This window comes from Callorhinchus milii, unplaced genomic scaffold (genome assembly GCF_018977255.1).
Source record: "Callorhinchus milii isolate IMCB2004 unplaced genomic scaffold, IMCB_Cmil_1.0 Scaffold5, whole genome shotgun sequence".
Lineage (NCBI taxonomy): Eukaryota > Metazoa > Chordata > Chondrichthyes > Chimaeriformes > Callorhinchidae > Callorhinchus > Callorhinchus milii.
Genome location: NW_024704746.1, coordinates 67246106 through 67265800, shown reverse-complemented (window position 1 = coordinate 67265800; position 19695 = coordinate 67246106). Strand labels below are relative to the sequence as shown.

Here is a 19695-nt window from a genome sequence, read left to right as displayed (position 1 = left end):
AACTTTTGATGCTCAGCCGGGTGGGTGGCTGACACGTGCGGAGGGAAACCCTTGGCCATATGTAAAGAGAATCCAAAGCGAACTGAGAGTTCCACATATGTACGCCATCTGTTCGTGGAAATTTCCCTGTGTCTAGAATGGATTGCGCACTCTCTCTCCCTCTTTCCCTCCTCCTCCCCCCACCCCCACCCCCCCATCCCCCCAACCACCAGGAGGATGCACCCTACTTAATTAATTCCACAGAGTATTAGGCATACACTGGCAAAAGCTGAGGGTTTGGGAATATGCGGTGGTCGGCGGGCGGGTGGGGTGTGGGGGGGGGTGTGGGTGAAACTGCTGGAGTCTAACCAGCTACAACCACCATTGATAGCACTGTCTGGGAAGCTTTCCCGCTGCTTGTCGAGCGAGGACCACCCTACCTGTTAGGGCTTTGGCTTGCAGGGTTAACAGGAGCTGAGGGGGAGGATTCCCTGTCCCCAGTGACTGATTTGGCTCAGGAACCGGACTGGAGACCATCACAGAGCGTGGGCTTGACTCTAATGCTCCATTGGCAGACATGTTACTTTTGTTTTACACACACACGCACACGCGCATACATATACATAATATATATATATTATATATATTGTCCCTAGTTTGGGAGATTTTCGAGCACGGAATAGTGGGGTTGTGTTGAGAGCAGGGGGCGATGAAACTCTAACCCTGAATTTATTCCAGGCCCTAAAAACTTTACGGCTTTATTAGAAATTACACTCCTCCAGGGATGCAGAGGGTTCCATCCCTTCCTTCCCACCAGGAACACTCAGCCAGAAACTGCACAATAATAATCCTTGCATTTGATATAACTCTGTATCCTGCCATTGAGACATCTCAAAGTGCCTCACAGAATATACTGGAAAGTGTAGTGACTGTGTTTTTTTGTGGGCAGACAATTGCGCACAGCAGCGTCCCACAAACCGTCGTGGATTGTTAATTGGTCACTCAATTATTAATTATTGATAACCGGGTTCCTACTTACTGTTGGTAAACAGATGTGTGGAGGAAGGAAACTTGCCTAAGGTCTGTCCGGGAATCGAATCCAGGTCCTCTCGCTTGAGAGGCGAGCGCTCTAACCACTACCCTACAGGCTCCATCTTCTCTCTCCCCCTCTCTCTCTCTCTCTCTCTCTCTCGTCTCACCGCTCCCCCCCCCCCCAAATCCCAACGTTCCCGGTCACTATCACACTTACAGTCTTTCCGGGATGTGAGTTCTGGCAGTGGATTGCTGGGGGCAGGACTGGACGGTGTGTTCAGGCTCGATCCCTCCTGACTGCTGCCCAGGTGTAATCTCCTCATGTGTCTAACCACCGCCGTGGCGTTGAAGGCTTGCTGAAACACACGCAACAAACCGATGCTTCAGCCCAGGAACAGGACAATCAAATAGAACGAGTGCCTGACCAACGTGTATGTTATACAGCGCTCTAATAATATCATCAGCATTTTTTTTGCACTTGATATACAAAGCAATATAGAATTACATTCGTACAGCGCCTTTCACGTTGGGAGGAACTCACAAGGCGGTAGATGTAGTACCTTATCACGTGGTTGAGACGTCTCAAAGCGCTTCACAGAATCCACTGTAACGTGTAGCGACTGTGTATTTTGTGGGCGAAGCCCGGCCGCCAATTGCACACAGCGGCGTCCCCGCAAACAGCCGTGGATTGAGTGACCGGATTATTATTATTTTCAAAAGATAATGTTTTGAAGGGATTATTACCTCCGGAAAGCGATCCGCCAATCGACAAACAACCGGGTTCTTTCTTGCCGCTCGGTAAACGGAGGCGGGTGGAGTAAAAAAAAAACGTGCATATAGTTTCGACCTGCCTGGGAATCGAACCCAGGTCCTCCCGCTTGCGTGACAAGAGCTCTAACCACTGAGCTGCATTATTATAATAATAATAATAATAATAATAATGATAATAGTGTCTCAACGGGCTTCACAGGATACACCTTTAAAGTGGATTGACTGGGTATTTTGCTGAGCGAAATCATGATTTAATTTTATTTAAGGTGAGTGACGTTAAGTGAGCCTTTTCGAAAAAAAAAAATGATGAACCAAATGAATAAATGGAATGCGAATTATGGGCTGAGATTCGTACAAAATTCGCACTGCGGCATTTGAACTCAATTATGTGGTTAGAATGATTTAACAGTTCATTTTATGAAAACCCATAATCCCCGTTTACTACCCTCCAGTACGTTCCCCCCAAAAAAATCTCCGATTCGTACCACACAGTCGGTTGCACATTCCACATTAACTTCATGTCAATTCAACGTACTGTCAGGAATTCAGACAAACCGATTTGATTGCGAGCTCCGCTGGAGGCATTCGGTGCGGGACGCTCACGTTTACGCTTTCTGGGGTGAAGTCACTTTAATAACGACAACAATAATCCTTGCGTTTGATGTGACGCCTTATCGCGCCATCGGGACGTCTCAAAGCGCTTCACGGAATATATCGCAAAGCGAATTGACGGCGTATTTTTTGGGGGGCGAAACGTGGCAGTCAATTGCGTACAGCAATTCACTAATTGTCGGTCACCAAACGTTGACCTCTCCCCCTCCCTCTCTCTCCCTCCATCCCTCCCTCCCCTCTCCCCCTGGGGTTTCCATCTGTTGGATGATCCTTTTTGGCATTTCTCTTTCTTTGATAAAAAATTCCAAAAAAGGAGTTCAGCAAACAATAGGGTCAGTGGGGGTCAACATTCAGGCAGACAAAGGTTGAAAGAATGCCAGTTATTTTTTTTTCCGCGTACCATTTCAGGCTCCCGAGGGAGGGAGACAGACAGACCGTGGAAGCGGAAAGTGTTGATCCTTTCAAAAGCAATCGGGATCGATTTCTTCAGGGAAATAACGTCTTGGAGATTCGGTATGTCGTTCGGGACACGACGTGCGAAAGGAATTTGACTCAGAATTGCCCAACAAGAGACATCGCCAGGAAGAACGCAAAGGGTCTTCTGATCGGAAAGAGCTCAAGAAGGTCTCAGAACCGGGTGACCGAGCCGGGCTGACGCACACCATCGTTTGGTTAATTGCCTCGCGAAATAAGTTAAATTGAGTTATTTTGGGGTTGGGAGGCGCGGACACTCACCCTCCACTTGCTTTTGGCGAAGTTCTTTCTGATCTGTGCGCTGACCGACTCGTGAATGTTCTTGTTCAGCGCTGTGTCTCCAGCAATCCTGCGAGAGAGAGAGAGAGAGAGAGAGAGAGAGGGGGGGGGGGGGGGGGTGGGGGAGAGGAAGCTCGTTACAGTGAACAGAAACAATAATCCTTCGTCTTTCACGTCAGGAAAATACAGGACTGATTGACTGTGAAGCGCAGTGACCGTGTATTTTCGCAGGCGAACACGGCAGCCAATTCTCTCTCCCGGTGTCCTGGCCGACAATCCTCCCAAATAAAATTGGTCACTCATTTTGCGGCTGTTTATGGGACGCTTCTGCGGGCAATTATATTGCTGCTCACCGATACACAGTCACTCCATTTCACAGTAATTATGTAAAGCGCTTTGAGACTTCCGTCTGACGTGATATAAGGCATGATACAATCCTTGCATTTGATATAACGGCTCATCGCGTCATTGAGACGAACATATTGTAAAGTGAATTGCCTGTGCATTCTGTGGGTGAAACACAGCAGCCAATTACTCACATCAATGTCCCACAAACTGTCGCCGTGCCCGTTTTCTTTTTGAGGGATTATTACCCTCCGGAAAGCGATCCGTAAATCGACTAACAACTGGGCTTCTACTGACTGCTGGTAAACGGAGGCGCGCGCGCGGTTAAGGAAAGTTGCCTAAGCTTTCGTCCTGCCCGGGAATCGAACCCGGGTCCTCTTGCCTGCGAGGCGAGCGCTCTAACCAACCGTCTACAGGATTCCTTTCATATCAAATACAAGGATTATGGTTATTATTATTATTATTAATCTTCAATGAAACCTCCGAAGCTGCGTTTCCCAGTACTGCACCGTTACAGGGTCCGGTCTGGAGGTCAGACAACATCTTAGTAGAGGCCGGATTTCAGGGCCGGGGCTGGTTTGTCGGATCTCTATATTGTTTTCTCAGTTTGAGACGTTTCCGTGCTCCCCCCACCACCAAAGCTGGGCCATCAAGGAAGCAGCAAGAATTCCCGCCCCCACCCCCCGCCCCACCACCACCTCACTCACACGCACCAAACCCCCACCCACCCCTTCCAAGTTTCGCTCGCACCGATTTCTTGGAAATGACGTGTGATGGTTGTTTTCATTTCAGCGCAAAGTATTCTTTTTGTCTGGAATAACAATGAGCTCAGCTCACTGGGGGGGTGTGGGGGCGGGCGGGGGGGGGGGTGTGAGTGTGAGTGTGTGTGGGGGTGTGTGTGAGGGTGTGGTGTGGTGGAAATAACAGACTAATGGATGGATGGAGCTCTTCAAAGGTACCCCCCCCCCCACCCCTTAAGAGTTGGCGGAGAAGCTGTCCCTGACGTTAGCCAAAACTGCCCGATCTTAAAAAAAAATGGTGAGAAAATATTTGGACAATCCCGACTGACTGTGTCTCTCCTATTGTTGTGACCGGAATCACTGGATCAGAGGTGTCTCAGAGGTCCAATGATGGCAGGTGTCTCTTGCCTTTGATAGAGCGAGTGCTTTATCTGGCCGTCGAGACGTCTAAAAGCGCTTCACAGGATTTTGCTGCAAAGTGCAGTGACTGCGTGTGTGTTTTGTAGGCGAATGCAGTAGCGACATCCCACAAACAGCCGTGGAGTGTGTGACCAATTTTATCTGGGGGGAGTGTCGGCCAGGACATTGGGGGAGAGAGAGAGAGAGAGAGAGAGAGAGACAGAAACTCCCTTCTCTTCTCAAGATCGCGAGATCTTTAACGTCCACCTGAACTGGCAGACGAGGAGTGAGGTTTAACGTCTCCTGCAAAGGGCTGAGTCTCCGGCAATGCGACACCTCCCGGCGCTGCATTGGAGCGTCAGCTTAGACTGCGTGGTTCCAAGCCCTGACAGTGGGGGCTTGAACCCACAACCGTCTGACTCAGAGACGAGAGAGGGAGCGAGAGCTACCGACTGAGCCAGGCTGACACACAAAGATGTCTATCTATCACGCAGAAGGTTAGATGCTCAAATTCCCGTCATGGGGAACCCACCTTAGCTGTCAGAGAGGTAACAAGATATAGATATCTAAAACCGAACCATCTACAAGGCTATGGGGAAACATCCCCCCATTCCTACGCCTTGTCCCCTCCTTCCCAATGCTCTGCGAGTGTCCAGGGCACTGGGACTATGGTTGTAAGAGGTTTAAAGGTGTGTATGTTGGTGGTGGCGGTGGGGGGAGAGAGGGGGAAAGATGACGTAATTGGCCTGATAGGAGACGTGCTGGAGAGAACGTGGGCTGCGGAGCTCCAAATCAACAGTTACACAGCGCCTTTCATGTCGGGAGGAACGTCCCAAGGTGCTGGCCGGTCTGGGGTTTGGACCCGAGCTGGAGGTTGGGATCAGGACTGGGTGGAGGGCAGGGAGGTTGGGGGGAAAGGAGGGTGACCGAGGTCACGGTCGAAGAGGAGGGTGTTGAGGTGGACCTTGAAGCCATCAAGGGAGAGAGAGAGGGAGGGAGGGAGGGAGGGAGGGAGTGAGAGGAGGTGAAGGGACTGTGGGATGGAGTTCCAAAGGGTGGGGGCAGAGAGGCTGAAGGCCCGACAGCTGATTGCGATGGGCAGGTTGGGGGATCAGCTAAAACTCATGAAGAGTGGAGCACCGGGGGTGATGGTGGGGGGGGTCAGGAGATAGTGAAAGTGAGGGGGGGTGGGGGAGAATCTGTCCTCGAGGAGACAAATAATATTTAGTCTGTGACATGTTTTGGGGGAGGGGTGGGGGTGGGGGTAATTGGGAAACGATTTATTCTGGGAAACCAGCCTGGCAGAGCTCTCACTTGGTTACGGAAAGGTTCTGAGTTATTTATTGTGTTCGATAATAAGAAACATACTTTGTGTGATTTAACTCCGCTGTTATGTCAAGAATGAACACACTTCGGCCTCTCACACTTTCTCTCCCTCCCTCCATGCAGCGGGACCCTGTGACATGGGACAGCACTACTTATGGAGCTTCTACAAACGGTTTCTTATGGTTTATTACCCCCGGAAAGGGATCCTCCAATCGACTAACAACCTAATTACTGCTCGGTCAACAGAGGAGCGTGTGTGTGCGTGTGTGCGTGTGTGTGGAGTAAGGAAACTTGCCTAAGGTTTGGTCCCGCCCTGGAATCGAACCCGGGTCCTCTCGCTTGCGAGGCGAGGGCTCTGACCACTGAGCTACGGGGCTCCGAAGCTGAGGCAGTGTATATCTGACTATCTTAAGTGCAAAAGAGTATCGTGTGGTTTTCCTCGTCGCTGGCTTAGCTCCAATTTCAGGTCTGATCTTCTTGACTAGTAACTGCATTGTTCCCCCTGTGAACAAGTCCATTCCCTGTCCGTCCTAATATAAAGGTCAATGTCTTATCAGCAACAGCTGTGAAACGATGGTGTTGAAACCCACGCACGCCCGGCTTCGCAGACACACCACACACAGGAAGAGAGGTAAAGGAAGGGCCATGGTTTCCTGATGTCTGTTTGTCTGCAGTCGGATCATTTTCTTTAGATAAAACCTCCTCTGTGCGCTCTGACCCGCATGTTATTGTGGCCGGGGCTGGTCAGGAGCTCTCAGGAGAAGCTCACTGTTTGCTAACGACTGTTTGTGGGGACGCTGCTGTGCACAAGTGGCTGCTGCATTCTGTCCACAAAAATATACAGTCACTACACTTTACAGTATATCCTGTGAAGCCCTTTGAGACGTCTCGAACGGGGCGCGATTTCACTGTGTGGGACTGAAAAAGTTGTGACGCTCAGGAGTTGAGGCACACGTCAGTCTGTCTCTCGCCTCCGGGTCAGAAGGCAGCGCTGTGTGTTCACAAACCCCCTCCACCCCAACGCCACCACCACCTCGTCTCGGAAGCTGAGTCCAATAAAATGGGTGGGGGGTGGGGGGGGGGGGGGAGCGAGGGCTGCTGTTTTATTGGGGCCCCAGGTTACAGTGTGTAATTAACTAACGATACTGGTGCTTCTGTTGACGAGGTGTAGATAACAGATTAAATGGTTCCAGGTTACAGACCAGAGGGGAATGAATGTCTGAGGGGCAGCTTGTTACCAGCTGTCATTGTAGGGGCTGATCATTAGCGAGAGCTTTACTAGCCGGCCGGCTTTGCGGTTATTTCAAAGGCTGGTGATTCGTACTCAGGCACGTGTAACCTGGGGCAGAGAGAACACAGGGCGTCGGGGCGGGGGGGGGGGGGGGGGAGTGTGTGTGTGTGTGTGTTGGGAGGGAGAGAGAGCATGACTGTGTGTCGGGGAACGTGTGCGGGTTGGGTGGGAGACTGCGTGTGTGTGTGTTGGGGGGAGAGAGTGTCTGTGTGTTGGGGAGCGTGTGTGTACGCTGGGAGGGGATGGGAGTGTGTGTGTGTGTACGTGGGGGGGATTGTATGTGTGTGTGTGTGTGTTGGGTGGGGGTGGGTGGGGGGGCAGGGTGTCTGTTGGGGTGAGCGTGTGAGTGTGGGGCGGGTTCGCATGCGTGTATCGGAGGGGGAGTGTATGGAAGTCGGGGGAGGAAGACGGTATGGAGGTCGGTGGTGGGGGTGGGGGGGGTGGGGGGGGGTGGAAAGAGAGCAGCTTCCCCTTAACCAATCTGCTCTTGACCTGACGTGACTTGAGTCTAAAAAAGAAATGGGCTGGAAATAGATGGAATGAAACTGCGCATTCCCGAGGGATTACTGCACCACAAACATTCACCAGAGGGAGGGGGGAAAAAAACCTTATGAAGTCAGAATAATGTAATTTGATTTCTTGAATCCAAGGCTCCAAGTCTCTGGACAAGATTCATAGCCTCACAGCTGGTCTGAATAAGAGGGTCACACAACAAATGCGGATTGGAGCTGAGGTACAAATCAGTCACGATCTTACAGAATGGCAGAACGGGCTCCAGGGGCTGAATGGCCTTCTCCTGTTCCTAATTTTTATATATATATATATATAGACCCAGGAAACTCCTGGAAACCCCTGGTTTAAATAGTCACCGCCACTTAAGTGGTCCTGCCGTCAGTGTCCCAGCCACTTCCCATTGCAAAGTGTTAATAAGGCACTTTGCTTAACACGTAACTAATCCCATTCTACAGGGTGTTTCACAAAGTCCTTTCTCCCCCCCCCACCCACACCTCCACAACCCCCCCCCCACCCACACCTCCACACCACCCCCCTCCACCCACACCTCCCCAGGAAGGGGAGGAAGAGAACTGAAGACCGAAATGAGGGATTTTCCGCAATTTCCGCAACGTGACGCTACGTTTTCAGATGGAACGGTGTGTGCGTCTGTGTATGTGTGTCTTTGTGTGCGTGTGTATATATGTGGGTGTGTGTGCGCATGTATGTGCCTGTGTGTGTGTGTGTATATACATGCCTGTATGCATGTGCATGTGCGTGTGTGTGTGTGTGTGCTTACCACGGATGTCTTAAAGCCTGCTCACACGTGTACCTCTTGTTCGGGTCCTTCTCCATCAAATGTTTTATAAAATCTTTCGCTGTAAGGAAAGAAAGAAACCGTCAAACCATCCTGTCAGTGCCAATCAATTCTCCCCAACCGCAACAGGTGAACAGCCGCAGCGCACAGGATTAATAATCCTTGCATTTGAGGCGTCTCGGTGACCCGATAAGGCGCTGTATCAAACGCAAGGATCGTTATTAATTATTATTATTAACTCGTAAAATAGAAAAGCAGAGTGGGGAGTGGTGGTGGGGATGTGGCGGGAGAGAGAGATGGCACAGAGAGAGGGTTGGGGGGGGGGGGGGGGGGGGGGGGCGGGGGGGGGGGAGAGAGAAAGAGGGGGAGAGAGAGGGAGGGATCGGAATAAAGCCTGAAATAGACATGCAAATTTACGACTCTGAACCCGCAAAAGTAAAGCTGGTTTCGCTTTAGTTTAAGTTTAGTTCCGAGCCACTTTGATATCTTTTGCTTTAAGTTAACACAGAGCCCTATTCCTTGGCAGGGGCGCAGCTTGGCAGCTTTGACCGAACAGGATAAACATAGCGACACGTCCAGCCCCATCCCTGCTCGACTCACACCCTCTCCCCCATCCCCTCGCTCTCACTCTCTCTCTCTCTCTCTCTCTCTCTCTTTCCCCTCCCTCAACCACGTCTCATCTGATTTCCGACGAAGCACTCGGTTTCCTTTCTCCATAGATGCTGCCTGACCCGCTGAGTGTTCCCGGCCACTTCTGCTTTCGTTTCCCATCTGATCACCCACTAATGGGTGGTCGGAAACGCACGATCCGCAAGTCCGATGCCCCGGGCGCCAAATATCTCGAAAGGCAGCTACGGTGTAGGGAAGGGGCAAGAGAGAAGAGGGGGGGAAGGCAGGAGGGAACACTACCAACCCCTCGCACCCAGATACGGGCAACGCGACGGGTATTGAGCCCGATTTAATTTGAGTTTGGCATCGTTCAAGGAGAAAAAAAAGTATGGCCGCCTTCTGGGTCACCAGCGACATCGCTTCCTGTTTGTTGCGCAAAGAAGGATGTGATGATGGAGGCGACCCGATGACCCGGAGGTCGGACATTTTACGTCAACAACTACAGCGACGAGTTCCATTTGCACTGCACCTTTGAGGTCAGGAGGATGTCTCGAAGCACTTAAAACCATTGAAGTGTGGACGGTTTTGCACAGAAGAAGGCCGTTTTGTGTGCATCGTGTCCGCGGCCAACAATCCCCCCAAATAATCGGCCGTTCACTTCATGGCTGTTTGTGGGACGTCGCTGTGCGTAAACCTGGCTGCCGCGTTCGCCCACAAAACACACAGTAACCGCACATTTGATCAAACGTCAGGATTATAATTAATAATAATCAGAACGTACCCGAGTCCGAGATGTCGTCCCAGTACGGAGAATCAAACTCATACTCTGCCTTTAATATCTGCTCAAATAGTCTGGAGTCATTTTCGTCGTAGAAAGGAGGATAGCCACATAACCTGTGTGTGCGGGAGAGGGGGGAGTGAAAAGGCAACAACACAGTTAAACGAGACAGTTCGGTAGCGTGTTGGTGAGAGCGCTCGCCTCACAAGCGAGAGGACCCGGGGAGGGCAAAACCTTCACCAAGTTTCCTTACCCCCCCCACCCGCCCCACGCGCGCGCCTCTGTTTACCAGCAGTAAGTAGGAACCCGGTTGTTAGTCGAGTGGCGGATCACTTTCCGAGGGTAATAATCCCTCAAAAAAAGAAAAATTGGTCACTCAATCCACGGCTGGTTGTGGGGACGCTGTGGGCGCGCAATTGGCTGCCGCGTTTCGCCCACAAAATACACCGTCAATCCACTTTACAGTACCTCCTGTGAAGCGCTTTGAGACATCTCAACGACTTGATAAGGGGCTCTATCAAATGCGAGGATTATTGTTATTATTTAATAATAGCGCTCCAAGACATTTACCCCATGTGAAGGAGGCCAAATCAGCCCAAGTTGCTGTTGTCGTAATGGATTTGATGTGGTGCCTAAGGCCGTGTTCTGGGTCGACTTTTTCAAACCCATTTAAAATTTTAAGCACCTCAATAAGGTCCCCTCTGAGATGCCTTCTCTCAAAACTGAACGAAGAGCCTCAGGGAATGAGATCTTTAAGCTACTGAAGGGGGCTCGAGAGGGTAGAGGAGAAATATTCCGAACAAGAGCCGGTGGGCGGGGGGGGGGGGAAGGGTCAGGGGGAGAGGGGGAGAAAAGAGGGGGGAAGTGGGTGCAGTCGGGATCATTTGCAGAAAAATTTAATTTACAGGGGCGGGAGGGGTGGGGGGGGGGGGGGAGTCAGAAGCAACCAAATTGTTTAAGAGAAAACTTTACGACGAAGGCATTTAAAGGGATAAGAATACATTACTTCAATCCTTCTTTCGACGCAGAGCTTTATCCCGCGGGATGTTTCAAAGCGCTTCACAAGATTTGTACTGTGTATTTCTAGGTGGACATGGCACCCGGTTTGCAAGTGAGTGACCTATTTTATTTGGGGGGGGTGTGGGGGGTGGGATTGTCGGCCAGGACACCAGGAGAGAGCGGGAGACCGAGAGAGAGAGAAACTCCCTTCTCTTTTCCCAAGATCTCTAATGTCCACCTGAACAGGTAGACGGGGAGGAGGGGCGGGGGGGGGGGGAGAGAGGTGAGGTTTAACGTCTCATCCGAAGACGACGTCTCCCACAACGCAACGGCCCCCCCCCCCCCCCCCCCCCCCCCTCTGTCTGGCTCAGCGCTGCAATGGGGAGACGTCAGCTTAGACTGTGCGAGGGAAAGGCTCGATCCAGTGAGTCAGCCTCGTTATTTATTGCTTATGTATAAATAGAAATGCAAATGATTGGAACATTATTTGAAGCTGGCTTTCCGCAGAAGCCTCGGGAACGTCAAAGCCAGGAATGATTAACAGCAATCAGCCCCACATAAAGAATAGCTATATTGTGGTCTGAGGAAGTGGGGGCGGAGCGGAGGGGGGGGGGGGGGAAGAGAATTGATCCAAGTCCCGAATGCACAAGGATCACCCTTTCCCCTCATTAGCAGTAAATTGTAGTCCATTATGCAGCAACAAGGTTTGGCTTCGAACGTGTGCTGGCGCTGCTATATATGGACATCGGTGCGAACCGAGGAGGCTGTCGGATCAAAGGAAAAGTTTTTCTTCCATTTAAAAATAAAATAAGAGGGGAAAACCTCAGAACAAGTGATCCGGAGCCAAAGGAATCAGGGTGAGCGAGACGCGATTGCCGGGAGCTGGTGTCTCTACGACACTCTCCTGAATCACTGTGACGCACAATAAAGATCAGGTGGCAATGGTGTTGATTGGCAAGATGCTTTGAGATACGTCTTTGGTATCTTGTTCCCGACACGCGTACACACACACACACGCACGCACACGCGCGCGCGCACGCACAGCACATCAGCCATGATCTGATAGAATGGCGGAACAGGGTCTGAATGGCCTACTCCTGTTCCTACGTAACTTTGTTGTTATAATAATAATAATAATAATAATCCTTGCATTTGATATACATAGCGCCACCATCAACGGGCGAGCCCTCAGCTATTTTGCCCCCACTCTCTGTAAACCTCTGCCCGGGTTCTGACTCCGAGAAAGAGAGAGAGAGAGAGAGAGAGAAAGAGAGCGCTACCACTGAGCCAGACTGACATTATAAATGGAGTTTGCTGTGTTTGCTAGAGAGCCTTCAGCGAGGGAAATGATGATTAAGCATTGGTTCCGCATCTTATCTTCTCCACGTTTGAGCAAAAACGTAGGAAGGGAAAAGAGTCTGTGTTGGGAAAAGGCATCTGGAGAGAGCGACGGGAGGTGTTGGGGGGTGGGGGGTGTGGAGGAATGAAGGATCTAAATTTCACGAGGAGCCGACATATGGAACACGTTAGGTTGTTTTCTTCTCCAGAAGAAGTCAAAATAATAATAATAATAATAATATAATAAAAAAGAGGGCGAGGGAACATGAGGTCTAAGGGTTAGGTCCACTGAGAGCAATTTACGCTGCACCCAAGGCCTCGAGAATAGGTAGTGTTAGCAGACGTAGTGAGTGGCGTAGGTCAGTGTAGGGAAGTAAGTAGGAACCCGGTTGTTAGTCCATTGGCAGATCACTTTTCCGGGGGGTAATAATCCTTTCCAAAGCAACATTAATAATCATAATTTGGTCGCTCAATCCACGACCGTCTGTGGGACGCCGCTGTGCGCGATTGGCTGCCGCGTTTCTCCCCGAAAGACACAGTCACTCCACTTTACGGTGTATCCCGTGAAGCGCTTTGAGACGTCTCGGCGACGTGATGAGGGCTGTATCAATTGCAAGAATTATTGATCTCAAAGCGATCCGTCAACTCAACCACTTGTGTTTACCCAGCGCCCTACACGCGGGGCAGTGTCCCGGAGCGATTAACAGTGGCGTGGAGTTTGGGGGGAGAGGAGGTTACAATAAGGTCTTCCTCTTCGACAGTTTACTTCCCTCTTGAAACCCACAAAGCACTCTGCCTCGATTGCTGTTATTCCCCGTCTCAAACAACTCTCTGTGTGAAAAACCATCCAAACCCTCATTAATCTCCTTCGATTTAAACTCCACGGCCGTCTCTCACCTCTTAAAACAACAGCAACCACAAAAACTTGTATTTATATAGTGCCCCAGAGGGCTTGAACAACAACAACAAATGACATTTACAACAGCGTCTTTCACGTCGGGAGGACGTCCCAAGGCGCTGGGAGTAAGAGAGGGTTGGGGGGGTGGGGGGGGGGGAGGGTTGGTGGTGCAGTCAGAGACCGGGGGGGGCTTTGAGATGGGAAAAGCAGGAGACACAATAATAAGGAACCTGTGTAAACAGGAAACCAGCCGGCGGGTCCCAGTTTAAGAGCTTGAATGTTCATTTACTCGTTAGCTTCAAGCACGTAAATCCTACCGCCAGCCCCATATCCCTCCTTCCACCTCCCCCTGACCCCCTCCCCCCCCACCAATCCCCCCTCCTCACCCCCCGGAGTTCTTGGGAGAATGGGCTCTGAGGGAGGTGTGATAATGGATTTCAGGTCAACGTTAAGACGCATTTCCAACAAACATTGGCGTCTCTCTATCTCGTGCTGACAGCCTGGCTCAGTTGGGTAGCGCTCTCGCTTCTGGGTCAAAAGGCCGTGGGTTCAAACTCTTCAACATCACCGACTCCTCTACCAGTGGAAATAGCTTCTCCCCAGTCGCCCGGCCAAAACAACAACAACTTGTATTAATATCATTAATATCATTCCCCCCCCCGGTGGGCCGGATGTGGCCCGCGGGCCGCCAGTTGGACCACCCTGGCGCAGGGAATCCCAGGAGATTCCCGGGAAAGCGTGGCTCATACTCACAATATGTAAGAGATGACTCCAATGGACCAGCAATCGACAGCTTTGCTGTACGGCTTCTGGGCAAGCACCTCTGGGGCTGTGAAAGGAAATGGAAGAGAATTAATTTTTTTTTGGGGGGGGGTGGGGGGGTCATCCGGGTGTCTGGCACATGCGGAAACCCATCATCGTGCTTAATAATAATAATAATAATAATAATAATAATAATAATAATGCTTGCATTTGATACAGAGCCTTATCACGTCATTGAGACGTCTCAAAGAGCTTCACAGAATATACTGTAAAGTGGAGTGACTGTGTATTTTTATGGGCGAAACACAGAAGCCAACTGCGCACAGCGTTGAGGGGTTATTCCCCCCCACCGCCCCCCGGAAAGCGGTCCATCAATCGACCAACAATTGGTTCCTGCTTACCGCGAGGTAAACTGAGGCGCGTGTGTGGAGTAGGGAAACTTGCTCAAGGTTTTGCTCTGCCCGGGAATCGAACCCGAGTCCTCTCGCTTGCTCTGACCGCTGCGCCTCCCGACTCAGCGTGAGAGAGAAGGGAACAGAGGGGTGCGGGAGAGGGCGATGAGGGTGGGATGGGTGGGTGTGGGTGGGCTTGTGTGGAGTATAAATGGCAGCGTAGACTAGTAGGTCTGAATGGTCTCCTTCAGTGCTGTAATGATCTGTGTGATCGTATGTAATAGTGGAAAATTGCTAAATTCCATCTTGATCTGATTAGCTGTTTTTCCACAGTTCTTAGAAACATATAAATTCTTTGGTCAGAAAATGTGCGCCTGTGTGTGTGTGTGTGTGTGTGTGTGTGTGCGCGTGCGGGACCAACAACAACCACTTACATTTATATAACGCATTTCACCAGGATACACTGTAGAGTGGATTGATCGTATATTTCGTGGGCGAAACGTGGCAGCCAACTGGGTCGTGGGTTGAGTGACCAGAAGCAAACTTGCCTCGGGTTTCGCCCCGGCTGGGAATCGAACCCGGGTCCTCTAGTTTGCGAGGCGAGCTCTCTAACCACGACACCACGGGGTCCCAAACCTTGTATCTGATACCAGGTCATCGAATCACAGAGACGCGCAGCGGAGGAGGAAGCCTTTCAGCCCATCCAGTCTGCCACTCACGTCAGACACACCAACCAGTCCAGTCAATCCCATGGCCTGCCCCATTCCAGCCGCTCCCCATCCGGGCCGGGCCAAGCTGGGCATCGAAGATACCGTGAATCCATCCCAACCCAACAGTCTATCTCTGGGAATTTCCACGCGTCGGTGGGATGCGTGGAATTCTCAGTTTGGCTCGGAGACTCTTAAGCAACGGTGATGGTGATGAGCCTCAGGTCCTCCGCTGTTGCCGTTGGCGGGGGTTCCGCATGTGCCAGACACCCACCCGACCGGGCAAAAAAAAATGCGAGCTCGAAGTCCCCTGAGGGGATGAGCTGAAGTTCCAGCTTGTCTGCATGCATTTAACAAGCAGAGACATGGGCTGTGGACCAGGTAACTGACAATAGGGGGTGGCGAGCGCTTTATTGCTTACAGTCAATGGTGATTTACGGAGTGTGGAGGCCTCTGAAGGGTTCCCGGGCCTGGATACACAAGGAACAGATTCACGCCTCACCAACCAACAGGAATTCCCTTTGATGAGGACACTGACTTGTTGGTGGAAGCAAAACTCCACCGTTTCCAGGAATGGGCGGTCGAGCAGCGAGGACGGTCTGGAAGAACGATCGCATTTGATGCAGCGCCTTTACCGTGGCGTTCGGACGCCTCAAAGCGCTTCACGTAATATACCGTGAAGTGTAGCGACTGTGTATTTTGTGGGCGAAAAACGCGGCAGCCAATTACGCCCAAGCGACGTCCCCACAAACAGCCGTGGGATCGAATGACCAAGTTATTATTATCACATTTGTTTTTTGAAGTGGAACAACCGACTAACAACCGGGTTTCTACTGACTGCTGGTAAACAGAGGCGCGTGCGTGTGTGGGGGGGGAGGGTTAACGGAACTTGCCTAAGGTTTGTCCCTGCCCGGGAATCGAACCCGGGTCCTCTGGCTCGCGAGGCGAGGGCTCTAACCGCTGACCTGTAGGTGCAACAAGTTAAGGGGAATTGTGGAATCAGAAGAGGCAGCAAAGGTAATACGGAGCGAGCTTGACGGGGTTATAAACGTGGGCAAATTGCAGATAAACGCAAAGCAACGAGTGCATGTAGGAAATACGAATAGGAACCACATGTAGTTTAGGGACGGGATGGAATTCGCCAACGGCAAAGCTGAGAGAGTTAGTTGGACTTATCTTTCGCAACGTCAAGTCTGGGTGAGGCACCAGTAAACAAGGCAAACGGGAGCTACGCCGCCAATCCAGTTGAGTTCGAATCCCCAAGAAGTTATATTCAGTCTGGGCCCTCCTCTGGTCAGGACACACTCAAAAGAGTATTCACGTACAGTTCCGGTCGCTGTGACGTGAGGGGACTGTCCAGGGCTTATTATTATTATTATTTATTATAATAATATTATTAGAGGCTGATCACCAGTGTTAAGAGCAATGAGCAGCGATTAGACAAGCTTATTATCATCAATTAATAATAATAATAATAATCCCCCCCAAATAATAAATAATGTGGTCACTTCAATCCATGACTGTTTGTGGGGTTTCGCCCACAAAGATGCAGTCGCTACACTTTGCAGTGTATCCCGTGAAGCGCTTTGGGACGTCTCAAAGACATGATGAGGCGCTGTGTCAAATGCGAGGATTATTAGTATTTTATTAATATTATTATTATTAGGGTGGCTTTTGCAAGAGGACGAGATCAGATAGACTGTTGAGCTTCCGCACCCAAACCACTCTCACGATCTTTTCTGCTCCCTGTGGCTTGGGTGCGTTTACCCACACGGCCATTGGGTTGGGGTGGGGGTGGCGGTCTGGGGGCGACTTTGAAACCTCTCTTAACATCTCAGAGCTTCGACGTTCTCGACCGTGCCTTAAGACGGTCGGTCGATCGATCAGTCGAAGGGCTAAAAACCCCGCTGCTGGGGGAAAAAGAGAATGGAGTTTCTCCCCCAGTATCCCAGCCGACACGACCATTCCCCCCCCCTCCTCCTCCCTCACCCCCGTCACCACCAGATAAAATTGGTCAAAAGGCAAAATACTGCAGGCGCTGTGTTATTGCTATGATTGTGATCATCGGATGATGTAGATGAAATGAAAACAGGAGTCGCTCTCCTCTCTCCATAGATGCTGCCTGAGCGTCCCTGCTGAGCCTTCCCAGCCACTTCCGACAAAATTGCTTCGTTTGCTCCACGGCTGTTTATGAAAGATACAACAGTAATCCTGGCGTCTGATACAGCGCTTCTCGCATCTTCTCGACGTCTCGAAGCGCCTCACAGAATAGGCTGTAAAGTGAATTGACCGTATGTACGTTCGTGGGCGAATGTTTGGGGGACTTCGCTGCGCACGAAACGGCTGTTTGCCTTGGCAGCTGCGGCCGCGAGGTCGGGCGGGTTTTGTCCGGCCGGCCGGGGGTCTGGCACGCTTGGGAAACCCGTCACCGTGCCTTGAGAGTATCCAAACCAGACTGAGAATCCCCTGCATCCCGCTTACACACGGAAGTCCACCGGACTTGACACTAATTGCCAAATTAATTGATAAAGCGACGTTTCTACGTGACAAAATACCACGAAAATACCCTCCCTTTTCTGTCCGTCTCGTTCCTTCTGTCTCTCTTTCCCTCTGTCTCTCCCTCTCTCTCTCTCTCTCTCTCTCTCTCGTTCTGTTTCTTTGCGTTTCTTTCACACCGTCTCTCTTTGAGCTTTCCTTTTTCTTTCTGCCTCTCTCCTCCCTCCTTTCTTCCCTCCATAACCCTCCGCCCTTTCTCCGTCTCATTCTCTCTCTCTCTCCCTCCTTCTTTCCTTCCGTCTCTCTTTCTTTCTCTCTCTCTCTCTCTCTCGTTCCCCCTTTCCCCCCTTCTCTCTCTCTTTCTTTGGCGTCTTTAAAAGGGGGCCTCAGCAACATCATCAAGGGGTAGAGCGAAACAGCTCCTGAGGGGGTGGTTGGGATATGAGCAGTTACAGATGAGACGCATTAACACTGAGAACGCACATTAATCCCCACAGATGTAGAAATGGCTGCTCGGAGCAGATCGGATTTTGTCTACATCTGTTTCATTTCCTGCTCGATACGAGTATCATTAACGTGGGACTCGGGACGGGGAGGGAGGGAGAGAGAAAGAGAGGGGGGGAAACTGTTTTGGGAGGTAAGACAGGCCTGCGGGCTGTCAGTGAGCACGGACCGACGGGCAATGCCCTTGTGGAGGCAGATGCAGCTGTCAAGATGGGGGGGGGCACAACCCCACTAGTGACTCTCCAAACCTGTCGGAGGTCCGCGCGTGTTTGTTCGGGGGTTCCCTCTCCCAGCAATCTCTCTCTCTCTCTCTCTCCGTCTCCTTACTTAAAGAGGCGACTGGAGATCGATTTGCGGGTGGGTGGGTGCGTGGGTGGGTGGGGTGGGGGGGGAACGGTGGGGACTGAGCACTCCCCCCCTCTTACCCTAACCACTCGCTGGCTTTGAGGATACGATCTCACGGCACCCGACCACCACAGGATTCCCTGCGAAACGCTTTGAGGCGTCTCGAAGACGTGATGAGGTCCCTGTGTCAAACGCCAGGGATGTTATGATTAAAGTTGAATGCTGGAATGGTGCGGGTGGTAGACAATACAATGGAATGGATGTGCGTGTAGTAATAATAATAATAATCGTTGCATTTGATACAGCGCCTCATCACGTCTTCGAGACGTCTCAAAGCGCTTGACAGAATATACCGTAACGTTAATTGACTGTGTGTTTTGTTGTGTGTGTGTGTGTGTGGTGGGGTTGGGGGGGGGGGGGTGTTTAGGGGTGGGGGAAGGGGAATGTGGGGGTCATGAAGTTCTTGTTAATTTAATGGACTTAGTATTGCTTTGTTCTGATTTGCTTTGCTTGAGATGTAACCGGAAAACCCAGCAACATTGGCCAAATCTGCTCCGAGTTCCCAAGGCAGGACTCTAACTCAAGGCCCCAATCGCCGTAGCATTTGAGATCAACACACAGGAGACTCTTTCCCCCTTTTCCCCCTTCCCCCCCCCACCTTCCCAGCTCCGGGCCTCCATGTTTTGGGGCAATCGCTGTGGCAACGCAGAAATAAATCCGGCTCATCAAAAGGCTGCTCAGGAACACAGGAACAGGAGGAGGCCATTCAGCCCCTCGAGCCTGTTCCCGCCCTTCTATTAGATCATCGTGGCTTCACCTCTACCGAGATGTTTTGGATGCGCTAATATTTATCCTTTTTAAACAATTAGAATGACTGTCGGAAAATAAAATCATCATCAAAATGATTGCTGAATAATCTCAGCATTCGATACGGTGAACTTAAAACCGTGTCGAAGCGCTTCACAGGACGCACTGCAAAGTAGAGTGACTGTGTATTTTTGTGGGCGAAACGCGGCAGCTAATTTGCACACGGCAATAGAGAGCTCCAGTGGGGGGGAGCGAACCCCAGCACAGACACGACGGGGGGAAGAGAGAAAGAGAGAGAGAGAGAGAGAGCAAGAGAGCAGGGAATGGGGTTAGAGTAGAGAGCTCCAATGGGGGGGAGCGAACCCCAGCACAGACATGACGGGGGGAGAGAGAGAGAGAGAGAAAGAGAGAGCAGGAAAGAGCTCAATGGGAACCAGAGCTTAGGAGAAGTATTTTTTCCCACAGAGTAGCGAATCCACGGAGCATATATTACTGAACTCCCC

General features: G+C 51.1%; 1 protein-coding gene across 2 annotated transcripts in view; it reads right to left on the bottom strand.

The window, feature by feature from the left end:
• The window catches only part of camk1da (calcium/calmodulin-dependent protein kinase 1Da), a 73120-nt gene that overhangs the window by 10495 nt on the left and 42930 nt on the right, over positions 1-19695 (bottom strand). For both annotated transcript variants that reach the window (XM_042335370.1, XM_042335368.1), the window contains exons 6-10: positions 13933-14008; positions 9948-10060; positions 8540-8618; positions 3130-3217; positions 1229-1367 (exon numbers count right to left, since the gene is read on the bottom strand). In XM_042335370.1, coding sequence (XP_042191304.1) covers positions 1229-1367; positions 3130-3217; positions 8540-8618; positions 9948-10060; positions 13933-14008 — 495 coding nt within the window. The remainder of the gene's footprint in view (positions 1-1228; positions 1368-3129; positions 3218-8539; positions 8619-9947; positions 10061-13932; positions 14009-19695) is intronic.